Raw genomic sequence first — 11,253 nt, forward strand, 5'->3', positions numbered from 1 at the left:
CCTTAAGCCACTGGCAGAAGGCAACACTAGCGCAGTTTCCAGAGGCTCCTAACTAAGCAGCAGTGGGAAATATGTTACAGAAGCCCCATAGGGCAGTTGGTGCACAAGACTATCACAAGGTCTCATTTCCAGCATATGAAGTTCACGGAAAAATGAAGGATCATGTAATATAGAATAACGTAAAACACGGGAAAAAAGAATCCTTAGAACTTATAAGAATTTTACTCATTCTCCTTAGCAACCAATATATACTACTTTTGACTGCTAATTTTTAAAGATCCGGGTCTCCATTTATTTACCAGCACAAGCTAAGCGTTGTTTACGTTCTTGAGGTCAAACGCAAATACGTCGGATTCTGAATATGCTGAACATCCATTATTCTACAGGAACGCAAACGATGGTCAACAAGAGCTCTAAACCTTAATTTTGCAAATAACAAAAAAGGTAAATTTATCATCTGTTATGAGAAGTTAGAACGTTTTATGGAATATATGGATAAATACGCATTGAACGTATAAAGATATAATACCAAAGGAAAATTTATAACTTTATATCCCTCCCCACTTTAGTTTTATTGGACTAGTAATTTTGCCGACATATCGGCATTGGTAGGTCTAGTGATATGTTGACAGGCATTCCGCACTAGCACCAGAGTGACATAGTATTATACTAGCAGGAGCCTTTATATGTTGGTGAGCCGTCACTACATTTACGGCGACACTTGGTCTCGCGGTCCAACACCCACTGACGAGTGACGGACCCGATTACAATTGCCAAAATGGCGTCTGAAGAGCATTTAATCCGTGTTGGTGATGAATTTTCGTCATTCGAAGAGTTAGTGGAGGCCATTAGTCGTTTGGAAAAGGTTCAGAACATTACGTACTGGAGAAGGCACACAAGGACCATTAAGGCTGGTGCCAAAATAGTAAAAACTACGTTTAATCCAGCACTGAAGTACTATCAAGTGCACTGGGCCTGTGTCAAAGGTGGACGACCGTATCAGTCAAAATCAACGGGGCAACGACCAAACCAGAGGTGAGCTGACCTTATATTCTCATAAATTTCCAGGTATGTTTCATATTATCTCTCTCTTGTTTTCGTACATAGAGCACTGAAGCATGCACTTTACTTGCCGTACTTCGCCATTAATGAGCACTTCATGGCGCCATGCAAGAAAAAATCAAACTTTTTATTCATGTTCTACACCACGTGACAGACACTGACAAAACATTTATCAACGGGAATGTTAGACATAATTTTTATTAGCAAAGATAGATGGATTGTTATTTTATAAAGTTAAAAGGCACCACTTGCATCAAGTAAGATTTTAGAGTTGCAATTATTTTAGTTTTTCAGCAAAATTGAAGTTTAGGGCTGACACCTTAAGTTATAGATTTGGAAGAAACTCATATCAAAGACTTACATAAAGTAGAAACTTTAAACTCCAGCTATGTGATTTGGAGAATTACATTCCATCCTACTTTATTAGTGGGGAGGTAAGGTAATGAAGACCAGGGAAAACCTTTTGTCAATCGTCGTAAAAGGTGATGAAATATTTGTAGAAATAATGATAACTTTTTAAACATTTTGTTGTTAAGTATTGTCCACGTATGGTACCAGGTTTTGTTAATGTTCACATCAAGTCCAGTCTAGTCATAAAATAAGCTCAGTAATTATGAAGAATGTTATGTTCACACGACAACTTATTTAACTTCCAAGACTTCACCATTTAGCCTCTGATTATGATTAGAGGTAAAGTGTTCCACAATGGCGAAATGCATGGTTTCAAATAATTGTTCTTGGACTTTTTGAAGATGTTCTTTTCAGGACCTTGCACTAACTTTTGTCGTGTTATTTTTTATGAAATTAGATGGAAAATGCCTTACTTTTTCAATGTAATAAAACCCAAATAGACTCAAGGAACAAGAGAAATATAATAGTGTTTATTTAACAAGATTGCATATATGAGATCATTCTTTGAAATATCATTTGTAGTTTGGCCTTGTTATTTTTTTTACTTTGAAATGTACTTTTCATCATGAATTCCCTAATTTCAGTTTGCTTTGAAGACCTTCTCAACATGTGGAAAAGTCAGTCTTCTTGTATGTACTTAAAATGATTGTATACAGACTTAGTGACAAGCCAGTTTATGGTCTCTGAATTTACACTAACTGATGTATTGGTTTACCTGTCTATTCAGCATTGGTGTGGACATTCCCCTTACACACACACATCAATATGACTTTGAATGTTGTTAAAGGTTCTCTTCAGCTCACAACTAAGTGCGTTGTTATTCCATAGCTTGAATTATAGAATCAGTCAGTTTACCCATATCTTTCAATTGCAGAACTTTCAAAGAAGATTGTGGTGCATGTGTGAAGGTCTGTGCAAGTAAGGATGGCCAGAAGTTGATTGTAAAGCAGAGCAATCTCATGCATAGCCACCCAACAAGCAAGGTTAGTTCTAGTAATAGCCCTTGAATATTCTGCCTCAGATGACAATCTTTTTTCTTATGTGGCTCAGGCATCTGTTCTAGATGCTACCTCACTCATGCAGGAAGTAGCATACAGTTATAAAGAAGAAAAGTATTTGACATACCTTGTTTAAGAAATGTAGCTAAGTTGCCCTAGATGTTGTGAGATAGTGTTGTCATGCAAATAATTAAAGCACTTAAGACATAGAACTGTTTCATATCCAAATGATTCCATATGTAAACATAGTTGCATTTACATACCCTGCTTATAGTATACTTATCCTCCAGGGCATCACACTTGCTCATGTACAACCCTCCATAGATTTAGATCCAGTATCATGAATATGCTAGATGTAAATAAATTATCATGAGGAGAATGAATTATTTTGGTCCTTGTTGGGAAAAGTAGCTCTAAGCCGAGCCATACTCTGTTTCTGCAGGATAGCTACCAGTTTCCAACAAAACAGCGCCGCCTCAATGAGAATTACCAAGAGGAGGTTTCAACAGCTTTGCAGACCAAGCCAGACAAGAAAGTTTTACAAGACCACATTAGAAAAACAACAGGAAAAACTGTGACATTGCGTGACCTGACAAACCATTCATTCAAAATCAATGCAAAAGGCTCAAACCTTGAAGAGATGTTGGAAGAGTTCATCAATGACCCAGGTACTGTAAATTTGAGTCACTCTGTATATGGGATTACAGCATCTTAGCTTAACATTATTTCTTTTTGGGAAATAGATGGCCTCCCCAGCTGCATACTTGTAAAGTAATTCAAGTGCCTTTTGCTATAATTCATAATATAAATCCTATGCAGCAGAGTATACCATTTTATCCACAAACCATCTGTGTTATTACAAAAGGCATTTTGTTGCAGAGAGTATTGTTGATGTCCTTGTTGATGAGGAAAATGTCCTGAAAGGTATCTACTATCAAGATGAAACTATGAAGAGGAACTTTGAGAGGTACCCTGAACTCCTGCTTATAGATGCTACGTACAAGCTGAATGATGTCCGGATGCCTGTATACCTACAGCTAGCTGTAGATGGCAACGGGGAAAGTGAAATAGTGTGTGTCTTTGTGGTGGTGACGGAGGATACTGAAACAATGTCTGCCTTAGTGGACATGTTCAAGTCACACAATCATAATTGGGAGAAAATTAAGACTATTTTGACAGATAAGGATTTCATGGAGAAGGCAGTTTATAGCCACCATTTCCCAGATGCCACATTTATTTCTGTCGCATTAAGTTCTGCACGTCATCCACGTAATCAAGAAAATAAAGTGCACTTCTAATATATGTATTACTTTACATATAAGTTCCTCATTCTTCTGGTTTTCCCACGTGGAGTTACATCCTGTGGCAGTAATGTACCCATGACAGTGAAGTGCCCTTTGTTTTTACATGAGCCATCTGAGATTTGTGACGATGGGTGACTACTTTTTTCTTTTGCAAATATCAGTTAGACACGTCATGACAGTTATATGCACTGCTTTAATAAACTGGACATGTTATACAAAGGAATACAAACTGCAGCAGTTCATGTACTCTTTTATATCTGTGTGTGATTGTATGAGATCAAATATCTAAAGCTTAGTGTGGTCAGAATAGAAAAACCAACAGAAAAAGTGGGAAGAAACACCTGTAAACCTTTCATGTAATTACAATGGCACATATGATGTCAATCTTTGACCTGAAATGAAAATTTTTTCAAGTTTGTTTGTAAACCTATCTATGATGTTGCATGGACTACTCTGATTGGCACATCATTCATGTTAAAGGAAAAGTACTTTGCCTCATTTGATTTAACATTTGCGTATCAGTTTGTATCTGCTATTGCAAATGAAATCAGACTCATCTAGCCATGTATAATTTTGCTGGTTATATCAAGATTGCCAAAGCCTTTGATATGATTTTCAGTACCTGTATCAAATCGCTTCTTGATTTTTTCTTTTCTCAGCTAGATAATTTCCAGTCACATAGAAGGCTATCATAAAATCTGTTTCTCAATCTAGAAATCATCTTGGTATCTGGTTGCTGTGTTCTGTTATGTCTTTTATCAAGTAGGGCAACCAAAAGTGAACACTATTCAAGATGGGGACACAGAAATGAGGATTAGTTGCTTGTATTTGAATGCCCCACCTCTGAAGCCTAAAATTGTTTTAGATTTTTTTGCTGCTTGTCTGCATTGCTTACTTGGCTTTAGGTCATTGGAGATTCTTACTGATTAGTCTTTTCCTTCATTTGTGGTATGTAGCTGTACAGTACTTATACCATACCTTGCCATTTTATTTTTAGTGCTTGTGTGTAAAACTTTGCACTTATTAAAATTCACTTGCCACCTGTAAATCTGGTTTGTCAGTTTGCCTATGTCAGCTCATAGCTGCAGATGTTTAATTTCTATTGTGCAGTAGCTTGATTTCCAAGCTTAATGTTGTCTGCAAATTTTGGTACGTTACAAGACAGCCTAGTATCCATGTCATTAATGTATATGTCAGAAAGATGACTTGTCATAAGGCTAATCCCTGTGGCTTATCTCATTTTATGTTTACCCAGTTTATGACGACCATTAATTGCTAATTACCACTCATCCAGTTTTTATTACCAAAGTTGTACACTATCCATACTGTGTAACTTAACTTTTCTAATATTTTTTGATGCAGGACTTTGTGTGTTTTCTGTAGAGCTAAATGCTGTGAATGGCATAAACCATTTTACTTCCATCATACATACTTAACATACCATAAAAGACATCATGGAGATTTTTGAGACATTAATATCGTCAAAAATATTATGTAAAATGTTAATTAAGTGATGACCCACCAAGTGATTTATAGTATTGTCTCAAATGATGGTTTTCATAAGTTCCCCATGTTTGTGGATGTCAAGCTATTTGAGTGATGATTTGTGGGCATAGATTTGTTGTCTTTTTTGAAGATCAATGTTGCACTGGCATACTTCCAGTCCTCTGGAACTTTCCCTTTATCAAGTGACTTATTGTGAAGTGCATTAAGGCCTTCACTGTCTCATTTATAACTTCATTCATTGTTCTTTGATAAAACTTCTCTTTGCCTGCCATTTTACTTAATTTTTTATATTCAGTGCTGTCTGTATATCTTGATCGTGTATGTCAATATGTTGCAAACTGTTATGCTCCACAAACAATGGGACAGGATCTGGAACACAAAATCTGTCGTATATGGTAAGTATAGATGCAAAAAATAACTTTAGGTCATTGTAATGGCTTCATTATCTTTAAATAGGTCTCCATTTTTCATAAATAATGGACAAGCTAACTGCTTTTATCTTGCCTGTGAAATGCTTTCTTGTCATTTTTAGCAGAAACTTTTTATTAACATTGACCTATACTTTTTATGTTTTTTACTAACATTTATATTATCTGTTATGTTGGGCATTGACCTCTTTGCATTTAATATGCACTTCCATGTTGGACAAAAAAGGCAGATCTTTACTTCATTGTTTTAGCATTTTGGCCTGATTCTGGAAATTGAGCATCTGGTACACATTGGCATACATTTCCTTTATTGCTTTGAGTGCTTTCCTGAATCTTTTCCAAGCTACTTCTGTATTGTTTACACTGATGATGTCATCTTAGCTTATCTTGTCAAGAGCAGTGCAAAGAACATTAAAATTTGAGAGTTTAAAATCTGGTAATTTTTCATGACTATTATTAAAAGCAGTGTACCAATCTCTATTTCTAGAAAGTTGACATATTCCTGTGAGGTTAACCATTAAGCAAAATTTTGGTTAAAGAAGTCTATTCTCTCTCAGAGATCCATTATGTAACATGTTACATTTCTTGAGAAAATGCTCAGTCACAAGACTAAAAGCACTCCTAAGACTTAAGAAAACCTTTTGAATACATATGTAAATTCAGTAATGTTTAGATAAGATAAGAAAGTAATGCAAAAGTAAGAATACCAGTAATAATGTTTTCAACACTGACTGGAGGCTGGCTGCTGCTATTTGGGGTGGATTATGTATGAATGTAAAGAACTCCTTTGAAGTAGATTTTACAAACTTATAGAAAAGTAAGATTATCATAGGGATGTTAGAGAGAAGCTGAAGTGCTTGATCATTCATTAGTCTTGGGACCTAGGTTTACTCCCTTGAGTTATTGTATTGTGTCTATTTTCATCATATGTAATGCTCTTTTGTTTATTAATCATTCTACCATAATCACACATTTGCTTTCTTAGTAAGATTGCTACAATTGAGTTCTTACCAATTCCCTCACCAGTTATTAGGCACTTATGCAGTGTCTTCCAGGCTGTCCACAATAACTAGTACCTTGAATATGTTCATTTCCTCCTGATGTAACACTTGTTAATAACCTTCAAATTAGCTTTTTGAGTATGTGAATGGGTAATGTGCACTTACCATCACTTGGTCTTTTTTTCATTAATGCTTTATCTTGTTTTTATTACCTAAGGCATATCTAGGGTGTCAATTTTTCATCTTTACCATCATTTTTATACCACTTACAGTTGTAAAAATCTGATCACTTGTTTTTTTTGTCTCAGAATTAATTTTTGTTTCCACTGCAGGGGCAGCACAGCTTCTAAAAAGTGGGGGGCTCACTGGAGCAAAATCTTTCACAACATACTGCATACTGCACTTCTTTGCAAGTACGTCTAAACAAAATGGGGTGGCTGAGCCCCCCTACTTTTCAAAGTGGGGGACTTCAGCCCCCACTGTACTTCTGCCACTGCACTGTGGATATATCAAATCCAAATCGTAGAAATTTTAGTTATACCTTTACCATTTTAGATAACCTTAACAGTTCCAATTTTGCATCTAAGTAAATGATTTTTTAGTTTTACTCAGTACCTTTAGCATCACTTGCACTTAATACCTTCTTTCCAGTTATTTAGGTCTTTTGGTTGAAAAAATTAAATAGCATGTACACCCTGTCAAAGTAAACATCGGAGAAAGATCTTTAAATGCTCTGGTGTTACATAATAAACAGGATTTTCTTTTCACACTTGTTCGCCATTTCCCAAACTAGTAAGGTAGCGCCAGCAACAGACAAAGAAAGGCCTCGTCTGCTCACACCTGTTCTCTAGCTGCCATGTGTAATGCACCAAAACCACAACTCCTATCCACAACCAGGCCCCACAGACCTTTCCATGGTTTAACCCAGATGCTTAATATACCCTGGTTCAGTCCACTGAATGCATGTCAAACCCTGTATATCACACTGTTCCCACTCACTCATTCCCTTGTATTCCTTTCACCCTCCTGTGTGTTCAGGCCCCAATCACTCAAAGTCTTTTCCACTCCATCCTTCCATCTCTAGTTTAGTCTCCTCATTCTCCTTGTTCCCTTTACTTTAGACACACGTATCCCCTTTGTCAATCTTTCTTCACATATTGTTTCCATATGTCCACACCATTTCAGTACACCCTCTTTAGCTTTCCCAACCATACTCTTTTTATGACCACAATCAGTTTGACTGATGATAGGCACTCTTTATGTTCCTGAAATCTCATGTGTTTCAGGAATTAAATTACATCCACCCAACCATCAAATTCATGATTGAAAGGGAAAAAGAAGGCAAACTGCCCTTTCTTGATGTGTTGACTAGAGAATCTGATAATTTGCAATTTAAAATCTACAGGAGCTTACCAACTCTGAGAGCTATATTCATTATTTTTCAGTACATGATTCTTCTATAAAAATGCCTGTAGTGATGTCTATGTTTTTAAGAGCACTACAGATATGTGATCCCATAGACCTGGTAGATGAATGTAGTCATACAAGATGTATCTTTAGTCAGTTATGTTATCTCAATTGGATTGTGAACAAAGCTTACTGGAAAGCTAGGAAGACATTTTATGCTTCTTATAACAAAAATGTGACAAATAAGGATGTCCAAACATTAAGCATTGCCCTATCCCACAAATTAGCTAATCTAAGACATGTTCTTAAAAACTGCTTGTAATGTTGCTTTCCAGTACAATAACACTATCTGTGAGACCTGAATAAATAGGCCAAATCATGCAACAACCGGGAGAATTTATACCCTCAAATACAAGGCATGTAGAGATATATATATATAGGCCAGACAGAAAAACTGTAAAGGAGAGGTGTTATTGGCACCGTCATGCAGTATGCAGGGATGACCATATAAAAAAGTTCAAGACACACCCAACTCCCCAGGTCAACACCTGCCACATGACCCCTCCTTATTCACTCTCCCTTTTAATTGTTACTGCTTGTTGAAGCAGACAGTGGTTGGTATATACTGGTTAGTTCCAGATGGTGGTACTATGGTGTGATGTTGGAAAATGGCGAATATGTATGAAAAAAATATATATACATTTTTCTTCATTCATATTTGCTGTTTCCTACATTAGCGAGGTAGCATTAAGAGCAGAGGACTGTGCCTAGGATGGAAAATCCTCACTTGGCCTTCTCTGTTCTTCTTTTGGAAAAACAAAAACTGGAGGTGAGGATATCCAGCTCCTGCTCCCTCCCCTTTAAGTCACCTTTTATGGCATGCAGGGAATACGTGGGAAGTATTCTTTCTCCCCTGTATAGGTACATGTGTATATATGTCTTTGTGTATGTGTATGTATATGTGTATATGTTATGTATATTTATGTATATGTGGGTGTATGGGCATTTATGTATATATATATATGTATATGAGTGAATGGGCCATTCTTCGTCTGTTTCTTAGTGCTACCTCGCTGACACGGGAAACGGCGATAAAGTATGATATAATGATATAATATATATATATGTATTTTTTTTATTATACTTAATTGCCATCTCCCACATTAGCAAGGTAGCACAAGGAAACAGACAAGGAATGGCCCAACCCACTCACATACACATGTGTATACATAAACGCCCACTCATGCATATACACATACCTATATATTTCAATGTATACATACATATACATACACAGACATATACATACATACAAATGTACATATTCATACTTGCTGCTTTCATCCATTCCTGTTGCCACCCCACAACATATAAAATAGCATCTACACACACACACACTCACACCTCCAGCGAGGTACCACTAGGAAAAGACAGAAAAAGGCCACTAGTTCACACTCAGTCTCTAGCTGTCATGTATAATGCACTGAATGCACAGCTCCCTTTCCACATCCAGGCCTTACAGACCTTTCCATGGTTTACCCCAAACACTTCACATGCCCTGGCTCAATCCATTGATAGCACGTCAACCCCAGTATACCACATCATTTTAATTCACTCTATTCCTTGCACGCCTTTCACCCTCCTGTATGTTCAGGCCCTGATTGCTGAAAATCTTTTTTACTCCATCCTTCAATCTCCAATTTGGTCACCTGGTTCTCGTTCCCTCCACTTCTGCAACATATATCCTCTTTGTCAACCTTCCTTCACTCTTTCCATATGTCCAAATCATTTCCTGCTAACTCAACCACACTATTTCTGTTCTCACACACCTTTCTTACCCTTTCATTTTTTATTCGATCAAACCACCTCAGACCACATTTTCTTCAAACATTCCATTTCTAACATCAACTCTCCTCCACATAACCCTATCTATAGCCCATGCCTCACACATCAAAGTATATAATATAGAAATTATATATATATATATATATATATATATATATATATATATATATAAGTTTGTTGAGTATTCCTGGTAAATTATATGGGAGGGTATTGATTGAGAGGGTGAAGGCATGTACAGAGCATCAGATTGGGGAAGAGCAGTGTGGTTTCAGAAGTGGTAGAGGATGTGTGGATCAGGTGTTTGCTTTGAAGAATGTATGTGAGAAATACTTAGAAAAGCAAATGGATTTGTATGTAGCATTTATGGATCTGGAGAAGGCATATGATAGAGTTGATAGAGATGCTCTGTGGAAGGTATTAAGAATATATGGTGTAGGAGGAAAGTTGTTAGAAGCAGTGAAAAGTTTTTATCGAGGATGTAAGGCATGTGTACGTGTAGGAAAAGAGGAAAGTGATTGGTTCTCAGTGAATGTAGGTTTGCGGCAGGGGTGTTTGATGTCTCCATGGTTGTTTAATTTGTTTATGGATGGGGTTGTTAGGGAGGTAAATGCAAGAGTTTTGGAAAGAGGGGCAAGTATGAAGTCTGTTGGGGATGAGAGAGCTTGGGAAGTGAGTCAGTTGTTGTTCGCTGATGATACAGCGCTGGTGGCTGATTCATGTGAGAAACTGCAGAAGCTGGTGACTGAGTTTGGTAAAGTGTGTGGAAGAAGAAAGTTAAGAGTAAATGTGAATAAGAGCAAGGTTATTAGGTACAGTAAGGTTGAGGGTCAAGTCAATTGGGAGGTGAGTTTGAATGGAGAAAAACTTGAGGAAGTGAAGTGTTTTAGATATCTGGGAGTGGATCTGGCAGCGGATGGAAACATGGAAGCGGAAGTGGATCATAGGGTGGGGGAGGGGGCGAAAATTCTGGGGGCCTTGAAGAATGTGTGGAAGTCGAGAACATTATCTCGGAAAGCAAAAATGGGTATGTTTGAAGGAATAGTGGTTCCAACAATGTTGTATGGTTGCGAGGCGTGGGCTATGGATAGAGTTGTGCGCAGGAGGATGGATGTGCTGGAAATGAGATGTTTGAGGACAATGTGTGGTGTGAGGTGGTTTGATCGAGTGAGTAACGTAAGGGTAAGAGAGATGTGTGGAAATAAAAAGGCGTTTCAAACCAGAGTTTTGAATGTATGGATATATGCATGATGCCCAAGTCTTTCACATCAGGCTTACAGGACCTTCCATGGTT

The 11,253-nt window shown here is 37.2% G+C and overlaps 1 protein-coding gene across 2 annotated transcripts; it reads left to right on the forward strand.

The window, feature by feature from the left end:
• The first annotated feature begins 315 nt into the window (after nucleotides 1-315).
• On the forward strand, nucleotides 316-10,041 carry LOC139754018 (zinc finger SWIM domain-containing protein 3-like). Of its 2 annotated transcripts, XM_071670988.1 has the most exons (5): nucleotides 316-444; nucleotides 677-1,035; nucleotides 2,348-2,456; nucleotides 2,914-3,139; nucleotides 3,351-10,041. In XM_071670988.1, exons 2-5 carry the CDS (start codon nucleotides 779-781, stop codon nucleotides 3,767-3,769), a joined length of 1,011 nt encoding a protein of 336 aa, XP_071527089.1. In that variant the 5' UTR covers nucleotides 316-444; nucleotides 677-778; the 3' UTR covers nucleotides 3,770-10,041. The 2 variants fall into 2 exon arrangements, with proteins under 2 accessions (XP_071527089.1, XP_071527088.1); XM_071670987.1 differs by having other exon boundaries at nucleotides 389-1,035.
• The last annotated feature ends 1,212 nt before the right edge of the window (nucleotides 10,042-11,253 follow it).

This window comes from Panulirus ornatus, chromosome 16, assembly GCF_036320965.1.
Source record: "Panulirus ornatus isolate Po-2019 chromosome 16, ASM3632096v1, whole genome shotgun sequence".
Lineage (NCBI taxonomy): Eukaryota > Metazoa > Arthropoda > Malacostraca > Decapoda > Palinuridae > Panulirus > Panulirus ornatus.

Bases quoted from the DNA above. Each gene is read 5' to 3' on its own strand.
- LOC139754018 (XM_071670988.1), top strand. From the start codon at position 779: ATGGCGTCTGAAGAGCATTTAATCCGTGTTGGTGATGAATTTTCGTCA. The intron at 2,457-2,913 runs GTTAGTTCTAGT...CTGTTTCTGCAG, and splicing joins ATAGCCACCCAACAAGCAAG to GATAGCTACCAGTTTCCAAC. The intron at 3,140-3,350 runs GTACTGTAAATT...ATTTTGTTGCAG, and splicing joins AGAGTTCATCAATGACCCAG to AGAGTATTGTTGATGTCCTT.